Below are 21,740 nucleotides of genomic sequence, written 5' to 3'. Positions count from 1 at the left end.
CCTGTTCCAAGAGGTCCATGTCCTTCTTGTGCTGAGGACTCCAGAGCTGGACGCAGTACTCCAGGTGGGGTCTCACTGGAACGGAGTAGAGGGGCAGAATCACCTCCCTCGACCTGCTGGCTGTGCTTGTGTTGATGCAGCCCAGGATGCGGTTGGCTTTCTGGGCTGCAAGTGTACAGGATATCATCCTGTCCAAAACTTTGAGGGATGCTTCCTGTGTTCCTGCATTGCTTTGTCTTCAAAAAATGGACCCCTATTTCTGCATTTTTGTTTGAGGAAGACTGTGAAGGTTCTTCCCATTATTGTAAGAGGAAATACAGTCTTCAACTTCAGGACAATCCTACCAGACAGAGATGCTGACTTGGTCCATGTTAACCATTAATTTCCCCTCACCAAGTGTACCGCTTGCTGTCCTGTGCTTTCTGTTCCCAGTGTTTGAGGGCACAGTAACCATCTGTGTTCAGTGAGGCTGCGGGAAAGCTGTTGTGCTGCTGCTACGGTAGAGACCGTGGAAAGGATCCCAGGAGTCAGCTTTCTTCAGCAGGAATGCCTTGCTACAGTAGTTCCTGTGTAAAAAGAACTGTGAGGACATCTTTTGGTTTATTGAACGCTGACTCTCAAAACACATCTCAGCAGTTTGCTCACTTAGGGGCATTCGTCGTATCGTGCAGATAGGTCATTGCAAAATAGTTTAAGAGAATTCCAATAGGCATTTGTATCTCTCTAAATCTTAGGTGACACAAGCAATCATACTTAATCCAGCAGTTACAAGCATGTCAGCTTAGGAGGGCATCAGCATAGCTATAAACTGTGGCATGTATCGGGGATACTTAATCTTATTGAAAGCATTTCCTAGGAAGATGTGAAAGCTGTTCCTAAAATTATACTGTGCTGATGTATAAATTCTAAAACAGTAAGAGCAGAAATTGTTAGACTCAGTGAACAAAATACGGAGTTTTCGAAGCAGGCTGCATGGGTAAATGCAGTCTAAAAGATGGTAGGTATCATCTCCAGTCTCTCAGGATACTAAGGGTCTTCCAGTGATTCTGTCAGTCTGATCATATTGAGGAAGTTCTGCATGATGTCCTACATCTGCAGGATGTCCTACGTTGTGTGTTTTTTGGAAATACCAATACATTTCTGCAGAAACTTGGATCATCCACAATTTTTGTAATTTCTAAAAAAGGCATCCCAAATATGTTTTGATTAATTCTTGTCCTTTTTCCCTTGAAAAAGAAGAAAAACGGCATACTCTGGAATGAATGTGACTAGTTTGTATGCATCTAGGATAAAATTTATTCCTGTATGTACCAAATGTATCATGGTTGAGTTCTTTACTTGTTATCTCTTCTTTTTAAATCTTTAAAACATTTGGATTGTAATGTCCAGATAAGATACACATCTTACCCAGGATACAGGTTACATTAACATAAAAAAACAATTTAGTATTTAAGAAAAAAGAAAAATTAATAAATACATCGTTCTGATTTTGTTTTGCAGGAGGCAATAAGCTGAAGAATCAACATTTTCGCCTAAACTGGGCATGGATCTCGCTAGAAAAGGAGTATTATTTAGTAAATGAAGACTCCAAATATCTTGATGTTGTTCTTAAGCGGAGAGGTTACCTGGGGGAAACCTCTTTTATAAGTAAGTTCAATTTTAACCTTATCAATTGCTTCTATAAATCACTGGCCAGCTGGTTAATAAAATATATTAATACAGCTATATCCTTTTACTGGTGTTCGATACTAAGCAAGCTAGATTCAAAGGATTATGTTTATTGATTAAAGCAAGTATCTTTTATTACATTAAGTGTATGATTTCTTTAGTTACATGATGAAATTTTCACTTATTTTTGTTTGGTCTTCTGTAATTAATTTTTAGCTTAATAACCCAAGACCCAGTCCTTCTTTCTTGATTTGATTGATGCCACTGTTGCATTTGTTTCGCAGAATACAGTTCCTGTCCAAATTTTATTTTTCTTATAATGAGAAAATACAGTTATAGCAATTGGAAAGACAACAATAAACACACACCATTTCCCAGGAAGGCTATTGTGAGTTGGTCTGATTAGCAGCTACGAGCATTAGGCTAGTTTTCTTCAGTCAATGTTGGCAGCCAACTGAGGCTGATACAGGAGGTGTTGAAAGCTGTTTGCAGTGTCTGGGGAGTGAAAAGGTGAAAAAAGCTTGTGTTATCATGTTCTTCAGCCTCACACCTGTCTCTAGCTTCTGGATCTGTTCCCATTCTCTTCCTAGTGATGCATTTGGACCAGGGAGCATTATCTTTGTACTGTTTTGTGTCGAAACCTATGGTAAGCTCACGCTACTTAGAAAAGGCACTCAATTTAAAGCTAGTTTTGCAGAGATATGTAAACATTTACTTGGCATGGAGCACAAGCTCATGATTAGAAATCAGATTTCTGTTTAAGTCTCTTTCTTAAGTATCTGAGTTTCAGGTATTGAGATAGAGTTAGGACACCTGTTTTGGCATAACTTAAGGCATATAGGCACTAACTGTATCTAACTTAAAAGGCTCTGTTTAGAACAGTGAACTAACTTTGATAATGTAGTTCTTTTAAAGAAAGTAAAAGAATAAAAGAGATTACTGAAATACAAAGTTAAGGATGTGTAGTTTAAATTAGTTACTGGTACTAATTAACGGATACTGATTTGACTTCTGATTCTTCAAATAGACTGTTTGCAAAGTTTTCTACCTATGGATTCAAGTTCAGTTTCTGAATTGAGCTGGCTCAAAATCCAGCAACAGCAGTTTGAATAACTTGCTTCTGACTATCTTAACCTGGCAAAATGGAATTCTAGAGTTGGAAAGAACACAAAAGATATTGGTTAAGATGCTTACTGGCCTTTCTGATCCACATGCAGCGCCAAAGGGGCTGAAGGGTTATAGAAGTTGTATAAAATATTGGCTATGACTTAGTGGGAGGCACAAGCAGGAAGCAAGAAAGGCAAGGTTAGTAGGGAAAGGGAATATATTTTAATACATTAAACAACACTGTTGGAAGAAACAGGCAGAGAAGGGAGAAGTTTTAAATTTGTTTCTGAAAACATGAGAAAGACCCTTAAGTACCTTTAAGGTACTGTGGGGTTCAAACAGACGCCAAACACGTGAGTTGGAGGTAGTTCTGAAGGACTGTCTGATTTCCATGAGGGCCTGTCAGACAGCCTTTAACAGGAAGGGAAACACCAAAAGGACCTGGGGGTGCTGGTGGCCGGCCAGCTTAACATGAGCCAGCAGTGTGCCCAGGTGGCCAAGAAGGCCAACAGCATTCTGGCTTCTATCAGGAATAGCGTGGCCAGCAGGAGCAGGGAAGTGATGGTGCCTCTGTACTCGGCACTGGGGAGGCCTCACCTCGAGTCCTGTGTTCAGTTCTGGGCCCCTCTGTACAAGAGGGACATTGAGGTGCTGGAGCGTGTCCAGAGGAGAGCTACCAGGCTGGTGAGGGGTCTGGAGACCAGGTCATATGAGGAGAGGCTGAGGGAGCTGGGCATGTTTAGCTTGGAGAAGAGGAGGCTGAGGGGAGACCTCATTGCCCTCTACAACTACCTGAAAGGAGGTTGGAGAGAGGTGGGTGTTGGCCTCTTCTCCCAGGTGAATAATGACAGGACCAGAGGAAATGGTCTGAAGTTGCAGCAGGGGAGGTTTGGATTAGATATCAGGAAGAATTGCTTTACTGAAAGAGTGGTCAGGCACTGGAACAGCCTGCCCAGGGAGGTGGTTGAGTCACCATCCCTAGAGGTATTGAAGAAACGTCTAGATCTGGCCCTTCAGGGCATGCTCTAGTGGCAGAGATTGTAGGTTGGGTTTTTTTGTTGTTGTTTGTTTTGTGGGGTTTTTTTTGGTTGGTTGGTTGGTTTTTGTGTGTGGGTGGTTGGGCTTGATGATCTCAAAGGTCCTTTCCAACCATGAAGATTCTGGGTCTGAGGATGTAAGGTCTGTGCTGTCTCAGTGGGATGAGCTCTATTGGATTTTATCCCTTGGCTTTGCAGTTTCAACTTGATTTGAGTTTAATGATTGTCATTATGCAAACATTAAAATAAGAGGATAATAATTTTTAAAAAAATGTTTATTGTGTGGGAATGGCCACAGTGTTTCAGATTTTACATCTTCTTTCATCCTTATTCCATATGTTTTACCCGTTTGTGTCTCTGTGTTTTCCTTAGCTTTCCCCTTGAAGGCTGAACTTTCCAGGTGTGTTTTTATTTTTTCTAAGAAAAAGAAATATTTTTGAGTGTTTCAGACAGCATTTTATTTAGTTGTTCTTGAACAGAAGAGAACCAAGGATGTTAAAGGGGGGAAAAAATCTGTTGGGCCTTTTGGGCATCCATAGTTGAATTACAGAGAAATGGAAATTTGACTGTAACCTCAGAGAATGCAGAGTTTTTCTAGTAGTTAGTTTTGCTTTGGCTAATTCTGTCCAAACTGTCTTTCATAATGTTAATTGATGTGCTTCGACCTCTATGTGTGAAAATTGATCAAAAGTTTGCTTGAACACTCTCGAGTTGTGAAAAGTGTATTTTTCTAAAACATCTTTTTTTAAAGATGACATAATGAGGGGAAAATTACGAGGGAAGTTTTCAATGACCTGAATTTCTGATTTTGACAGGTATTAGCACCAAAGATGGTACTGCCAAGAAAGACAAAGACTTCAGAGGAAAAGCCCAGAAGCAGGTGCAGTTTAATCCTGGCCAGACCTTAGCTACATGGCGAGTACGGATTTTGAGTGATGGTGAACATGAACAGTCTGAGTCTTTTCAAATTGTTCTTTCTGAGCCTGTCATGGCAGTTCTGGAATTTCCTGGTGTATCCACAGTGGAAATTATTGACCCAGGAGATGGTAAGAACCTTTCCATAAATGTCCTACCAATATGTGCATATACCTAAAGATAAACTGGAGGACAAATGCTATCAGTGACAGCGGATAGTAAAGCTTACCTTTACTCAGAGTATTTCTGAAGACAGACTTGGGCATGGGGTAGCTCTTTGTCTTCTGTCACTGTAAGTGATTCATGAATATGTAACTAAGGTAGCATGCTTTGATGAAATACCTGCATTTTTCCTGTGATGTATTATTTCTAGGTTTTTTGTTTTGTTTTGTTTTCATTTTAGGTATAATAGGGTTTTGGTTCAATGTGTTTGCAGAGTATATCTGCACAGGTGGCTGGAGGCTGACTTGATTCACTCTGACATGATAATTCATGTGGGAGAGGATGGTACAGGAAGGTCCGGGCTGGTTGGTCCAAACAAGTTTGGGTCTTGGAGCAGACTGGTTGCATCAGTTAGGCCTTAACATCAAGTTGAGAAGCTCAGTAAGGGTAAGGTTCACTAGACCAAGTACAGCGCAAGCTGTGCCAAGAACAAATATAATTATGGTTAAATGTAAATGAAGGAAGATGCTGATTAAAAAAAAAAAAAAATAGAATGTGCCCTGGTTGCTTTGCTTTTCAGCTGCATCCAGACACTTGAAGCCGTGGGCCACGGTCACACAAAACTGTCCTTGAGGAATCTTTCAAGTATTGGATGACTGTAATAGCTTGTTCCATGCAGTCTCCCCTAATTAACATTTGAAGAGGACTGGGCACAAAAACTGTCAGAGGTTTCTTAGTTCCTAGTTACAAATGTAAGTTAAACCAGAGGTTATCTGACATTCTTATTTAGTCACTGAGAAAAATAGTGCTTAACTGGAAAAGTAGTATGTATAAGACAGAGAAATTACTTGAAAATGTGTTAAATCTATCCTTCCTGTAATCAGTGACATAGCACAACTCAAGATAATCATCTGAGTTTTCTTAATGCCAAGTGTAGTTTTTTCCATTTCCTATATTAAGATAAAATTTTTACAGTCACAGAGAATTTATAGTAATTATACATAAAGTGAAGCTGCATAGGAGAAAATCAAATGCACAACTGCAAATCAAGGAACATCTACAGGAAAATATAGAGAAAGCTTTGTGGGGGAGGACTGGGTTTCCTAATCATCTTTTAAAGCACAGAGTATAACAAGTTCAGACTCTAACTGAATAGGAACCATCAAAAGTTTTATTCAGCTTCTGGTGAAAATTATTTTAAAATTCATTGATTTGAATGGTGTAGTCTTAGCACCAAAATACTGAGCTTGTTTGGAAAGCTCTACCAGCCCCTCAGGTATGGGACATTAGTTAATGTTTTATTCCAAAAAGAGAGTGCATAAGGATATGTTTCCTTGTACTAGCTGAGATGATGGAGATCGTTCTCCTCTGAGCTTTTATGTTGTTCGTAAGGTCTGTTAAACTCTTATATTGTCATTTTACTCCTAGTTGGGTGATTATATGAGAACCAGGAAACAGAACAAATCAGATTCCTGCATTTTTTTTTAAGAATAGAGTTGTCAATTTTGTCATTTTGTCAACTTAATTCTAAAGGGGGAAATAAAAGCAACATTTGTGTGTGTGTGTGTGTGTGTGTTACCTTCTGTTTTACTTTGAAACAAAACGGTAGGGATTTGGTGGGTTTCACATTGAATTTTGTACTTGCTGGAATCGTGAAAGTGTCTAGATCTTATCAAACCTGAATTACAGCATTTTTAAGGCAGGCTTTTGACCCTTAACTCATGCTAGTAGTATTTCCCAGCTGGAGAAATAAAACCTGGAACATGTTTTCAAAGAAGTTACGTGACGATTTTCAGAACACTGTTTGACGAAGTACTCTGAAATAATGAAAAAATTTGCTTTGTGCAGTCAGCTGATACCACTTGATTTAGTATTACACAAAGTTACATTCTCTTAGGATTGCAGTCATATTAATGAAACTGTAAAAGTGTTTTATAATTATATGCATAACCACCTTTTGTTCTTGCATTTTTGAAGGAACAAGAACAAATTTGATCCTGAATCCTAGTAACAGCATAAGACTCAGCAATCTGTTTATATGGGTATAAAATAATGAAGGGGTTTAAAATGCGTTGTAGTGTTTTTTTAGATGAAAAATGGATTGCTCTCCTGAGATTGCTCTCCAGACTTCACTGACTGTATTGGCTGTCTCCTTAGAGTACAACAGGAGTGTAGACATTTAGCCAAATCAAATCAAATCAAATCAAATCTCCAAGTCAGAGTAAGATAGCAAGAGCTCAATCTTGCATCCTCAGTGCCAAATCATTTTCATATTTATCTTGATATAGTAAGTTAAAGAATAACCTTGCAGAACCATTGCCTGTGTGTGAGCTATGCTATTGATACTTCTGTGGTTAACAGTTAATAATGAAATACTATGGAAATAATTAAAATACAGACCTCGTGGACAAATTCTCCAAACAATATCTTGCACCATTAACACTAGATAAGTAAATTTGTCTTATTAGAGACTACTTAGTAAGGACTTCTGAGTTCAGACCTAATGATAATCTGATTTTATTTTCCATTTCTGAAAGACTTCTCTCACCCTTAACTTTAGTATTATTGCTGATAAATGTGAGTTATTTGTTGCACTTTAGAATACGCTAAAATGCTCCTAGGTGTTTTACAGGTGAGTTTATGAGACCATAAATCTACATAAACAAATGTGTCTGTCATTGCAGAATCAACTGTCTTTATTCCTCAGTCCACCTATAGTATTGAAGAAGATGTTGGTGAATTATTTATTCCAGTCAGAAGAAGTGGAGATGTGAGCCAGGAACTGATGGTTATCTGCTACACACAACAAGGTAACAGAATCTACTGTAAAAAAAAAAAAGAAAAGCAAAAATGGAAGAGACAGAAAAGCAAAAAGGATTGTGCCATCTATCGCATAATAAAATTATTTATAACTCTGATAACTGCTTTTTCATCTAAATATCTTCAGTCTCAATTGGAAATGTATTCATCATTGCAATCTGTCTTAAAGCATTATTGAATACAGCAGAAAAATTATCATGTTCCAAATTTCTGCTATTTGTTAAGAGATGAAGAAGATCTGTGTTCTTTATGTAAGATTTTTTTATGCAGCCCCATATATCTGAAAGTGATCAGAACTGAATGCACTGCAGCGATTGCCCAGGGTATCCTTTACTTGCTGTACCTTGAAAAAATTGTATCCACACAGATTTTTATTGATTGTATCCACACAGAGCATGGGGTCTCCACACCTGTGCTGTTATTGTTATTTTTCACCTGGAGAGATGAAGCAACTTTTTTGGTGAGGTGATCTGGAATAAAAATTATTTGTTTTCATCAAATTCTATCTGTTTATAGCTAATTTCTGGTCCACTGATATCTTCAACTGACAAAATATACTAAAGGAGTTAATTTGTAGTCCTCAAAAGGTCTCCTTTGTCAAGCTGTGTCTCTTGTGATAGACTACAATATTCCTTCTGACTGAAAAACTGCAAATGAATTTGAGGAGCCATGTGCTTGCATTGCATCCTATACAGAAGTAGTTTGTCCAGGGACCTCAGAAATGTAACCTGTTCAGAGGTTTCAGCCCATTGTATCACCTAAAAGTAAACAGAAATTAAAAGATAATGAAAATAAAATTCAGCCTCTGTGAGGGGATCATTATAACCATGGTATGTATAGTGACTGTTTTCCTTTTATGCCACAGGAACAGCATCTGGCACTGCCCCAACCTCTGTACTTTCTTACTCTGACTACATATCCAGGCCTGAGGATCACAACAGCATTCTACGTTTTGACAAAGACGAACGAGAAAAAATGTGTCGGATAGTCATCATAGATGATTCCTTATATGAAGAGGCTGAGACCTTTGATGTTTTGCTGAGCATGCCGATGGGTGGAAGAATTGGTGCAGAATTCCCGAGCACTCGAATTACCATTGTACCTGACAAGGATGATGGTAAGACATCAAGTGGTATTCCCAGTCCAGGACAGAAACTGCAGGTAGCATCACCCGGAAATCAGCATGTAGAAGCTGGATTTTTGCACTTCTTCCTGGTCGTTAAAACACATGCTGCTTCCATCTTGAGGTTGGAAAATACTATTAGACAGCTATGTGGGGTTTTTAAAGTATTGATATTTTATGGTTTGAGAAAATCACATGAGCAGTGATTGGGAGTAAGGAGATGCACTTTTCCATTCTACCACAGTAACAAGTGTAATCCAAAATCACGGAATCACGGAATCACGGAATCTTCAGAGTTGGAAGGGACCTCTAGAGATCATCTAGTCCAACTCCCCTGCTAGAGCAGGATTGCCTAAAGCACATGATGTCACCCTTCATGGGCACCCTTGTATTCTGAGGTTGTGTCCACAAAGCCTTCAGACCCATTTGCATTATGCTCCAAAGGGCCATATTAGAGGTTCCTGGTGGACTAGAAGCCCCCTAACAGCTGCTAAGAAGCAAGCTATATTCCATCTGATTTGATGCTGGATTTAAATTTCTGCCTAGAAGTGTCCCTGTATGCTTCCTTTGTCTTTTTAACAAATAATCAAAAGACTGTAATGTTGCTTTAGAAACCGCCTCAGTAAGAAAGCGCTGACAGAATGATGTCCTTTGTTCAAGTGGTCAATAGCTTTGATATATTGCATTAAAAGGGACATTTCTGATGGTGATAGAGAGTCTATGACTAAGGAAGAGTAGAATCAGCACACTGTACCACCAACTGCTTTTGAAAATGCATGTAAATATTATTGTGACTTAAAGCCTCTCCTTCAGCGTCCCTAGCATTGGTGTGGCAACTCTCCTTCTAGGAGTGGTAGGAAAAAGGTTTCCTGGCATGGAGTACAAACTCCATGCCCTCATTTATGCATGCAGTTTGGAGGCTGACACCTCGGCTGTAAATTCTGTGAAAGGAATACTGATAAACTATTTTAGTCCTCTCTATGAGGCCATAAACCATCTATTGTGACACTGTCATCTTTCCTAAAGACTAATGCGAGGAATGATATAGTACAGTACGCTTTGAAAGTCTGATGCCAAGACAGACGGTTATTATCAGCACAGTGATTACTCCCTAGTTAAGGATATAAAAGGCGGCTCTTAAACGCAGGAAGTTGACACCCATCTAATTGCATCGTAAATATTCAGTGAAATTTCTCTTGTGTAATCCAGTGACAGAGGTGGCTGTTTTCTCTGTGGAGCATTTGGGTAATCATATAGCATTAATGAACACAACATTTTGAAATAATACTTCTTGTAAGGTAACAGATCATATATCAAATGCAAGCTGAAATAGAAATACATTTGTCTGACTTGGCTGTGACAGTGAATACAGGTTCATTTGTGTAGGGTTTTTACAACAATTTGATTTTTTGAATAATTTTGATGAATTCTTGAATTTTACAGTTTGTAGATAGCATAGCATAGAATATTGAGAGAGTAGCTATATAAAACCATATCCATGAAGAAGCTGATTGCGCAGCTTTTGAAGGTGTTCTGACTGCTTAAAATGTATACTGAAAGTTTGAGATGAGGAGAATGTTTCTCCAAGAGATGATTTGAAACAGAGATGAGCTGAAATTAGAGCACCTAACTTCAGTGAGAACCTCACTGGGAGGGGACACTTTTATATACTGGTTTTGGCATTTAAAATAAGATATTGTCATTCATAGGCTTATACAGTCATTTTAACAATAATGTAGAGTGACTTGGAGTAAGAAGTGATGAAAGTTAATGAATCACAACATAGTACAGAACGTAACCATTTATGAACTCCCACAAGATATTAGGGAAGTTAACAAGAAATCTCCCTTAACACTGCCATTAGAAAACATGAGAAGCAATTTGATTTGTATACCAGTGCTCAGTTTTAAGTCCAGTATTTCCTGCAGTTATGAGCACAGCTTGCCTCAATGCTACAAACTTTTAAACAGGAATTATTTAGCAAATAATAATAATCTTATGGAATTTATTAAAAAAGCTGACATGGGGAAGTGTTTGGGACATTTGAGTAGAACATTTTCACTATGCAACAACTGAAACATCTACATTTGTTGGTAAGAGTAAACAGTATTTTGTGTATTGAAAGAGAAAGGGGCTTTGAAGGAGAGGTTTGGATTGTTTTTTTACAAACATTCACTTGTCTTTTGTGCCCAAAATGTTGCATACATCATATTTGAAATAGTGTGACAGAACAACTTTTTTGCTTTGGTATCAGTGAAAACACTCCCACAAAAAATTCCAGAGCATTCAAAAACTTACTGACAATTCACTTACCAGTAAAATTTTCCACCACATGCTTTTAGTTTGCACAAAAACATAGTGCATGGTAACAGAAAAGTCTATATGCATTTTTGTTTCATCTGAGATCTGTTGTGCCACATGTTCTATAAAAAGCAGAGTACAGACTACAGAGCAGATAAATTATAAGTTATACCTTATTTATTTATGTAACCACACACACATATAAATATATATATATGCTTATTTCAGATTGTATAGATACACACATATTTATGTAACGTGAGCAATTTAACATCCTGGCAGTCACGATTGAAATTCTGCATAAATAAGCAGGGGATTTTAAGCAGCATTGATTATTATTATTTGCAGTGCACAAAATTAATTTTAGTATGTTGAAACAGTATGCTGTGTGAAATAAAAAGCACTTTCTTTAGCTTTTAACAATAACATTTAATTCAGAAAATGCCTAAAACAGAGGTGGATAAAAGCTTTAGCACATACATAATAGCCTACGAGCTATAGTAATGTTGTCGTACTAAACCGTGTAGTCCACTTCAGTCTCTTACTTCACATCTACTGATATATTTTTCTCACTATTTGTTTAAATTCATCCTCTACTTCACAAAGTTTCTTTGGACGAATGTCACAGCATGTCATTAAGTTGTGATTTCTCCAAGTACTGTGACTGGATTAACATTATGCCTTGACTTCTTCAGGTCAAAAGATACAAACAGCAAAGGTCAAAGTTTAATAATACTTACATGAGATCTTTCCTATGGAAGTCAAGTCAGCACTAGCAACATTACCTTATCTCCTCTGGCATTCAATGCAAGTTAATTAGGAAACATTCACCTTCAGCACCTATCATCAAAGTCTTTTCTTCTTCTTTTATTTCTAGAGGAGGCCCTTAGGGTCTAACTAAAATAGCTGAGTTGCTATACAGTCATGAGAATAAACAAAAAGTAAAAGAGGTGTGCTCAACTTTCTAGTGAACCAGAGTATATTAAAGAAATTCCTGGCAACTGAATACTTTAATTGGGGATTATACAGTTGTGCTGTGCTGCCAAAGCAAAATCTGAAAAAAAATCATAGTATGTAGAACATGCACAGGTATATTTAGATATTGTGAAAGGTGATTTTAAAATTGGTGCTGCTGTTGGGACATTTCTTAATTTGGAAGGGACTTTTCCTGATAGGTCCTGAAGTTGGAGACAAATAGAAAAGAAGAAAAGGATTAAGTTAATGAAATACACAGGAAAGTAAGTTGTGCATGGAACTCGGGTTCAAAGTTACACGTGTCACTACCGTTTAAACACTAAAAAATAAAAACATGGATCTGTTTGAGTCAGAGGTGGTAGTTACTAACCATGAACCACTGGAAGAAAAGCATTCAGGGGAAAGACCTATGCAAATCATCCACTTTGAGGGGGACAGTAATCTCACTTGATATTAGCCATCTACAAATTCTAGACATCTCATTCAAGCAGGCTATGCCAGGATCCGTCTAGAGTTAATGAAGAGAGAGGTGTACTCCCAGGAACCATGCCATCCTAGGAGAAGTATCTGAACTGTTGAAGTCAGTCACCATGGGTACCTGGTGCATCTGAATACATTGATTTCTGACAGTAGGTATAAACCCTACCCTTAGAAATTTAATTTGCCATTCAGCCCAAAGTATTAATCTCTGCTGGGCATGAAGGAAGGAGTTTTTTCTAATTTTGTGTTAAAAGAGCTCCTACTATGAAATGCCATCAAACAACAAAGAGATACATAGCTATTCCTGCTTCACAAAATAATTACGATTTCTAAAGAAAAATCTAAAAGAATCTAGTTGAAATCTAAAGAAATGAATGCTGAAGAGTGTTTCAATAGGTATTTAGATGTTCAAGATAAAATCCAAAAACAAACAAAAAACCATTTTCCATATAAATGTGAACCTGTGTTACTAAATCTAGCCAGAATTGATGGACTGAACTTCTTGACTTCATGCATCTCAAGGATTTGGGGTATGAACATAAATCCCTGAAGAATTTGAGCTCAGTTGATGGGCTCAGGGCATACCTGTCCTGCATGGAGAGCAGAGAGTTCAGCATGAAGCTTAGTCAGAGGAGGCACTTTACATAAAATAGGTGAATATTATGCATCTGGGAAAAGAAGGATAAGGGGGCTGTGCAATTTTTGTTCCCCTTAGAGAGAGGAGTCCTGGAGTTTAGCCTCAGACCCTGAAAACACTCAGATCCCAGTCTTCCATGGAAATGCCTTAATCCCCAGGCACTTAGCAACTAAGCAAGATCAACCTGGAAGCACTCTGTTTTTCCAGCTGAAGCTGTGACTCTGAAGTAGTTTCCTATACATAGAGAAAAAATGAGATGAAACTCTTTTGTTAGGATTCATCGAGGAATGAGGAGCCTGTAATTTGGTTCCAACACTAACAGCATTGCCGTGTTGTGTGCAACAAGTCTGATAGAAAATGCTATAGTCCTTGCAACGAGACTTGCAGTCAAATCTCTGCGCTCTCATAGTCAAGAGTTTTGGTTGCCAGGCTGTTGGTTTGGACTCTTTTTTACTTATTCTGTTTTGTGTTGTGGGCAATTTTTAAACTCTTGGTTTGAAATTGGAAACCAGAAGAGAAGAGGTGTGATGAATGCAGAGCTGGAAGTTTCTGGCTAAGAGGAGAATGCTTACGGTTATTTTGTTTGCTTCAAGTTTTTTGTCAGGGTCTGTCTTCCCATGTGATTTTAATTCTATGCTACTGTATTTAGTGTTGCCATGAGAGCACACAGCCTTACAGCCAGGCTGACAAACAGTCATCTTGCCTTAGTGGAATTGTTGAAGCCTCATGCTGTTCACAGCAGGAAGTACATTAAATACATTTGTTCCACTTCATTCACATTAGATGGGCAAGCAGCCGTTCAGATTTCTTCTCGACATTTCTACATCAAGGCTGGGAAAGCAAAGGACTCGGGTTTATGTCAGAGGTTTGCTTACCATTTTCTTTATACCTGCTCAACAGAATCGGTCACTGGTATCATTCACATGATAGAGGATAGCACTGTCTGGGAATATTTTACAGCTGAGTAAACTGGACAACGGTATCATCATGGCATGATAATGCAAAAAGCTGATGTTAGAGGTCAAACAGAACAGATTAATTCTTTAGTCTTCTGGAGATTTCTTCACTACAGTTAATCAAACTTTGGAAATCCTTAGACCATGTTCTGTAAATCAGTGGCCACTAGGACTTGTCCAGCTTGCTCGGAGTGGTAAAGTCCGTATCAACATTTACTATCGATAGCCTGAAAAGAGGCAGAAAATTAGCTCTGCAATGCTACATTATAAAGATATGCTTTGCATTAAGTGTCCCAGTGGGCATACAGTTTCAACTAACTTTCGGTGTGTGTACTGAGCCACATTTTCAGCTGATGATAATTAAATATTCTATTAGTAACATGGTTTGTCAAAGGGACACCCTTATCTCACAAGACTATCTGGAATCTCCTTATTTCCACTGATCTTCAAGGCAGACAATCAGATTTCTTTTCAACAATAGATGTGCCCTAACGTTAAACTGAATGAGTGGCTGGTTGATCTTGGTAGTTAATATCTGACGATCTATTTGTCCAGTTGTAGTTACAACCTGAACACTATAGGCAGAGCATGCCCAGTGTTAGATGACTGGGGTCATGACTGGGGTCATGATTTGGCCAAGTATCCTTCATCATTCTCTGAAGATGACTAAAATAACAAACTAGTTGTTCTTTTTCCCTCTGTGCAGCCATCTTTGACTGCTTTCTCCCTTTTCTATTTTTGCAGTGCCTGTAGGTCGGATGCCTCCAGCACTTCTGTGCAGCTTTTAATTTCTTTTGTCCTCTCATTAGGTAAAATCTCTATGTGACCCCTCCCCTTTCTCCAGTCTGTGGCAGGTGGCCAGTTCGGCAACTAATCAAGGGAAAAAGTGGAAGACAGCCAATTTATGACACATGTTATACTCCCAGTTTTCTTTACTTACAGTTTCTTATTATCACCAGTTCAAAAGAGTGAAAAATGTTCAATTTATGATGATAGCCTTAAAGATTTTGGAAAGTCCCTGTTTTCTGTCTATCACAGAAATAAATTAATGTCATAGCTTACAGTAGGACATTCTATAGAGGCAACCAGGCACATTTATGATTTGCTTTTATAGTATTATCTGTTACTGACAGTTTATTATATGTGTGTGTGTCCAGGTACACACACATTATATTTATATGAACTACAGAAGTTGGATTAATCTCATCTTCAGTTAGCTGCTTAATAACTAAGTATATAGGCTTCTTTAATTGGTAAGGAGGACAGACCGTGACCTCCAGACAGTATTTTGTCACATCTATTTCAGATGACTCTTACTCAGCTGGTGGAGCAGCATGTCTCTAAGCCCTCACTACTGCAGGTTCTTAAATGGTTAGTTTATGTATGCATTGTTACAGTCCTATGTGAATTATAGTAGTATTTCTAGGAGAGTGTTGAAATATAGAAAATAGCTTTTGAGTTTTGTGCTCAAAGCACAAAAAATAGTTGGTAAGCAGAAGGTATGAAATTACATCAACTGTAGAAAATTGATACTTTTTGTTAAATCTAGAATGAGTTAAATGAGATTATAGTCTTACGTGTACTGATGTTGTTTTCCAGAGCCTAATGGGTCATTGTTTTGTGATAGTTCACTCAAGAGTGCATTGAAAATCTTTCTCTTTCAAAAGCTTTTGTCTGTGTACTACAGATCTTACATTTATTATAGACTGCTTGAAAATGTAATGAATGTCTAGCAAGCCATTCTAAATTAACCATTTATTCTTGGTTGCTTTCGATCATAGGGAATTAATTTAATGATATAGTCAGTGCTTTGTGTGTTTAAGATTTGGATAATCAAGTTGTATTCAACATCTTGGTGCATTCAGTTTTCATAAGGTTTCGTTAGATCATCTTGCTTCTTCTGAAGCTTCTTATACTGAGACTTCACCACTTTGCTCATCAGTCTTTGAAGACCCAAACAATACTGAACAACAGAGTAACCAGCGTACCCCATTGGGTTTTAATGATGTTGATTCTCCTGTTAAATGTGTAAATCAATAAGAGATTAACTCAGTTATTACCTCACATTACTGTTTGTCAGGCAACTCTTTTCTCTTCCCTCTGTCACCAATGGGGTCAGAAGTCCAAAAGAGAGAATTCAAGAACTTTTAACATACAGCAGAGCATATTTTCTGTCATTAGAGCTGTGCTTTTGTGGTCTGGTGAGTCTGGCTGTTGTTCTGTGTTCAGTTCTGTTCTGTCTTCTCTGCTGAGTCCCATCCCCAACATTAGCTCCTGTAACGGGAGTGTGGAAGATCTCTTGCATATTGTTCTTATCCGACCTCAGTGGGCCAAATGTGTTCTCATTGTATGTGGGCAGAAAAGCCTGTAAGAAATTCCTTCTGCCAGCAAACTGAACATACCTAGCATTGCGACTGAATAGTAGAAGTGCAAAAATCCAAAGTCAGAATTGCAGCAGGGTCTTTCTTAGCCTGTCATATGGTCAAGGTGTCTCCTATCCAGAAAAGTCTGTATATACATAGAGGCAGAAGAATAGATTTAATAAATATCCACAAGGATTAATAGGATCATAATTTTCTTTAAAAAATGTGGTGGAAGCTGTGCCAGAAATTATTTACAAATACCAACAGCCATTGGGAAAACAAAGTATTTTACATTTCTTGGTTGTGCTGTTCCTCTTCTATGCACCATTTGTAGTAAGGATAGTTATAATAATAGTGTCTCCCTTCTTCTTAATTTATTTTTCAGTGAAACCAAACACATTTGCTGCATTGATAACATGCAGATTTGTAATTCATCTAGTTAAGGTGAATTTAACAGCCTTACCTCTGTGCCTGGTAAGATCACGGAACAGATCCTTCTGGAAGATATGTAGAAACATACGGAAGACAATTAGAGACAGCCAACATGGCTTCACCAAGGGCAAATCATGCCTCGCTAATCTAGTGGCCTTCTATGATGGAGTGACTGCATCAACGGACAAAGGAAGTGGAGGTTTAGATTGCATATTAGGAAAAATTTCTTCATCAAAAGGGTCGTCAAGCATTGGAACAGGCTGTCCAGGGAAGTGGTTGAGTCGCCGTCCCTGCAGGTATTTAAAAGACATGTCGATGTGGTGCTTAGGGGCATAGTTTAGTGGTGGACTTGGCAGTGCTAGGTTAACAGTTGGACTTGATGATCTTAAAAGATCTTTTCCAACCTAAATGATTCTATGCTACAGATGTCATCTACCGAGAATTCAAGGCCTTTGACACAATCCCCCCCAACATATGTACCTCTAAATTGGAGAGATATGGGTTTGATGGATGGACTGTTAGATGGATAAGAAATTAGCTGGGTGGCCACATCCAAATAGTTACGCTCAAGGACTTAAGGGTCCATATTGGGACCAATACTCTTTAATATCTTCATCAATGACATAGTGGGATTTCGTGCACCGTCAGCAAGTTTGCAAGTGACACCAAGCTGAGTGTTATAGTTGATAGGCTTGAGGTAAAGGGTGCCATCAAGAGGGATCTTGTCAGGCTTGAGGAATGGGCCCATGCAAACTTTATGGCCCACTAAGTTCAGGAAGGCCAAGTGCAAGGTTGGGACCATCCTCAATATCAGTACAGACTAGGGGATGAAGAGTATCCCCTCTCTTGTGCAGGACTTGGGGATATTGATGGATGAAAAATTGGACATTAGCCAGAAATGTGCTCTTTGCAGCCCAGAAAGCCAATCGTATCTTGGGCTGCATCAAAAGAAGTGTGGCCAGCAGGTCAAGGGAGGTGATTCTGCCCCTCTTTTCCACTCTTGTGAAACCACACCTAGAGTGGTGTGTCCAGCTCTGGAGCCCTCAGCACAAGACAGACATGGACCTGCTGGAGCGGTTCCAGAGGAGGGTGACAAAAATGATCAGGGGGCTGGAGCACCTCTCCTATGAAGACAAGCTGAGGGAGTTGGTGTTGTTGAGCCTGGAGAAGAGAAGGCTCCTTGGAGACCTTATTGCGGCCTTTTAATATATAAAGGGGGCTAATAAAAAAGATAGAGACTTTTTACCAGTGCCAGTAGTGATAGGGCAAGAGGCAAGTTTTAAACTGAAAGATTTAGATTGGACATAAGGAAGAGAGTTTTTACATTGAGGGCTGTGAGACAGTGGAACATGTTGCCCAGAGAACTTGTGGGTGCCCCATCGCTGGATGTGTTCAAGGTCAGGTTGGATGGGGCTTCGTGTAACCTGATCTAGTGGGAGGTGTCCCTGCCCGTGGACTAGATGATCTTTAAAGGTCCCTTCTGACCCAAACCATTCTGCGATTCTATGAGAAATTACTCTCAGAAAATGCACAATTTGGATTTATTCTATCTTTAGGATATTTTCTCAAAGTCTAATAGCTTTCACTACATAAGGAGCTCACCCATTTTCAGCATGCATTTAGTTTTATGGAGGTCCAGGAATTCTGTCTTTGCTATTGAGTCTCCACAATTTTCTCGCCATCTTCCTGTCAGCTCTCATTACCAAACAACGAAATGCTTGTTTATCATTCAAAAGCCCTAATAGTACTGCTGGCCAACCAGTGGAAGTCTCAGGTGGGGAGAAAACATAATTGTCATCACTATGACTTTGGGCTTTAAAATCTTAGAGATCAGGATCATGATTTAAGTGGATGATGTTACAAGGTATTATAAAGAAAGCGTTTGTAGAATGAGTTGTTACAATTTTATGGTTATGTTTCTTGATATGAGTGTAGGTGTGAGGAACACACTTTAGAAGAGAAAAATTGAAAATATTAATCTCAGAAAACCTGTTTTTGCAAATGTACTTATTGCACTGAGACCCTTTCTATAGACTGTTTTTTTCTGCAAGGCCCTGCATTAAATGATTTTTCAATTAAAATGTGAAAAACATGTTTAGAAATGGCTACGTGCTATATCTAAAATGCTGCTCAGCTTCTCCTAATACCATTTCGGTTTGTAAGTGTCCTCATTTGTTATCTCATGTATGAGTCACTGACTGTGAGCTCCTTCATGCCTGGTCTCCTTGTGAGGTACCTTGTGTGTGGTATATTTAAATATTACTGCCAAGCCTTCCCGTTTATCTGCCTGCCTCTGTTTCATCAGTTCATTGAGAATTTGTTACTGCTGCCATTTCCTGGGCCTCTTACATAAAAATCATCTCATTCTTTTTAAAAATAGAATGTTTAGAAGATTGTGAGTTGGTTTCATGCTCTGTGGGAGGTCTCGCCAGTAGGAAAATGATATGTGAAAATCAGATGGTTGCTGCAGGTTATACCATCATGTTTGGGTGTGTCTCCAAATTCCAAAGTGTTTGTTTCTTCAGCTATTAGTCTTTATATTTTTATTTACATTGGTAAATGAGGCAATTATCTGCATTATGGGACAATTTGAGCAAGAGATTGAAGCTTGATGTACTTGCAGCAGGAAAAATCTTTTGGCCCTGTCCACTGCATCTGAACATAGGAAAAGCTCCTCTGACACCTGTGATAGTTCCAGTAATGTCAAGGTCTGTAGGTTATATCCTAGGAGTGCATGCAATCATCATAATAATACTACTGCTAATACATATTTTCACTTATATGTTAGTTCACATATATATGAATTTGGTGTTTTGGAAAGGTAACAATGTTTCTCCGCAAATCAACGAAGGTAAATGAAGTGCATCCAAGAGAAAGTCACATACGATAGTCAACCTCACACATTATCCTTTCTCCTGAAATGCCAGTTGTAGCTAGGAGACAACTTAAGACTGTTCATTACCATCTTGGACATAATAGTTAAGTAATTGTTGAAAAATTCGTCTTCGGTTTAAAGGCACATGTCTTGAATGAGTTGAGTACAGCATGGCTTCATGCACTCAGATGGCTCTGCTCTCTGTGATTTGATTCAGGCATACTCTGTGGCTCATCTAGTTATTACTGAACCATTATGAATTGCAACCTGCCATTAAGCACAACCAGAATTAGCTCAGTTCTTCAGGCTGTAAAGTAGGCTGCAGGCTATCCTTGCAGCAGGGATGGGACTGACAAGAAAAGGAAAGAGGAGGTGACCAGAGATGGGATATCACTGTAACCATCTTACTGCCACCCTCAGTCTTGCAGCTGGGGCTCTAGTCTACTTCCTTTACTGTGCTACTTTGCTGACATTTGAGTTTTACTTATTCATGTAGCAGAGATGTTAGATGTGCATTCCAGACCTGCTAGGCATGTGCTGCTTGTGATGGTACTGTGTGTAGAGAAACTGAAGCGTGGATGCACTTTAACATAAAGGGTGAGTTAAAATGTAAAAGTCTATACTGAATTAGTGTGCATCATAAATTAATTAAATGTGAATCATATATAATGTCATTGATTTCATAGCAGTTATTGATCTCGATTCACACTGTGTTACTCTACTGGGTTAAATTGCATCAAATGAGAGTAATTCAGCGATGAACCAGTCCAGTCAATGCATGGCATTGCTTTTGTAGATTAAAAAAAAAAAAAGGCATGTTCTTCTTACAAATAGAGCTGGGTTTGGTAAAGTTTGCATTAATTTGAGTCTGTCCTTTTACCTGTTACAATGTTTGCAGCATCCTTTAAAAAATCATTGTAAGTTGTGAGACAGAAATGGGCTATTGAGACAAATGGAAATGCAGACATTACTTGCTTGAGATAATGTGCGTGGCAATTTGGCTGCAACTAGTAATTTTCATACTGAAGTGAATTTACTTTTTGATTGCAAAAGTTATGACAACAGTGCTAAGAAGATGAAAGCTGTTAAGATTACAACATATGAATTTGAAAAGTAATCTGTTTTGACCACATCAAATAAAAAGCTATTGGCATTTGCACAATAGGTACCTGCTGCAGAACTGAGCTCTGACTGTAATCTTGACCCCTGCTTCTACAGCATTCAGAAAAAATGAATGACTTGGCAAATTAAATTCATTGTGCTAAATGCAAGCTCAGTTGCTTGCATAGCTTTAAGTATGTGTAAATAGATGTAGAATGGTGCTACCTAGTTTCAGATGTTAAAGTCCTCTTTGATAATATCATAATATAAACTTTTTGTAATGGACAGTTTTTCTGAGCTTTTCTGTTGCTCCCATTACCATGCTATTAAACAGTAAATGCCGATTCTTTCTCCAATCTAATGGAACTCTTGTTCTTAACTGGTCTATCTACAACTCACCCACTTCACGTTCGGAAGGGTGGAGTCTCTTGTGTTAAGTATAGACTCAGCAGCTCAGTCATTTAATGCTATCTGTGATACTGAAATGCGAGTAAGCATTGTGTAGGGATGTATATGTTGTCTGGGTATGAGCCAAATCAGGTCCAGAGGAAATCTGGCCATGTTTTTCTGTTGTTATGTCCAAGCTAATTGGCTGTATCAGCCATCGGGGCTCATTACTTTGGACTCAGCGTTGCACTAGCACATCTAAACTGTACCAGAACAGGCTGGTAAGTGTACAAAGCACTGTTTTGCGCCTTCTTCATGACCGCAACAGATTTCTGCTAGCTCTGGCAACTCGTAACGTTCATGTCATAGCCTTGTTTGTACCGTGCCTGGAAAGAAGGAAG

General features: G+C 38.6%; 1 protein-coding gene across 1 annotated transcript in view; it reads left to right on the top strand.

The window, feature by feature from the left end:
• FREM2 (FRAS1 related extracellular matrix 2) overlaps positions 1 to 21,740 on the top strand; it is a 135,514-nt gene that overhangs the window by 72,939 nt on the left and 40,835 nt on the right. The window contains exons 3-6 of the mRNA XM_074566935.1: positions 1,501 to 1,647; positions 4,628 to 4,858; positions 7,574 to 7,699; positions 8,575 to 8,826. Coding sequence (XP_074423036.1) covers positions 1,501 to 1,647; positions 4,628 to 4,858; positions 7,574 to 7,699; positions 8,575 to 8,826 — 756 coding nt within the window. The remainder of the gene's footprint in view (positions 1 to 1,500; positions 1,648 to 4,627; positions 4,859 to 7,573; positions 7,700 to 8,574; positions 8,827 to 21,740) is intronic.

Source organism: Larus michahellis, chromosome 1 (assembly GCF_964199755.1).
Source record: "Larus michahellis chromosome 1, bLarMic1.1, whole genome shotgun sequence".
In the NCBI taxonomy this organism is placed as follows: domain Eukaryota; kingdom Metazoa; phylum Chordata; class Aves; order Charadriiformes; family Laridae; genus Larus; species Larus michahellis.
Note: the sequence above shows the minus strand (reverse complement) of the source record. Positions and strands in the feature narration are given on the sequence as shown.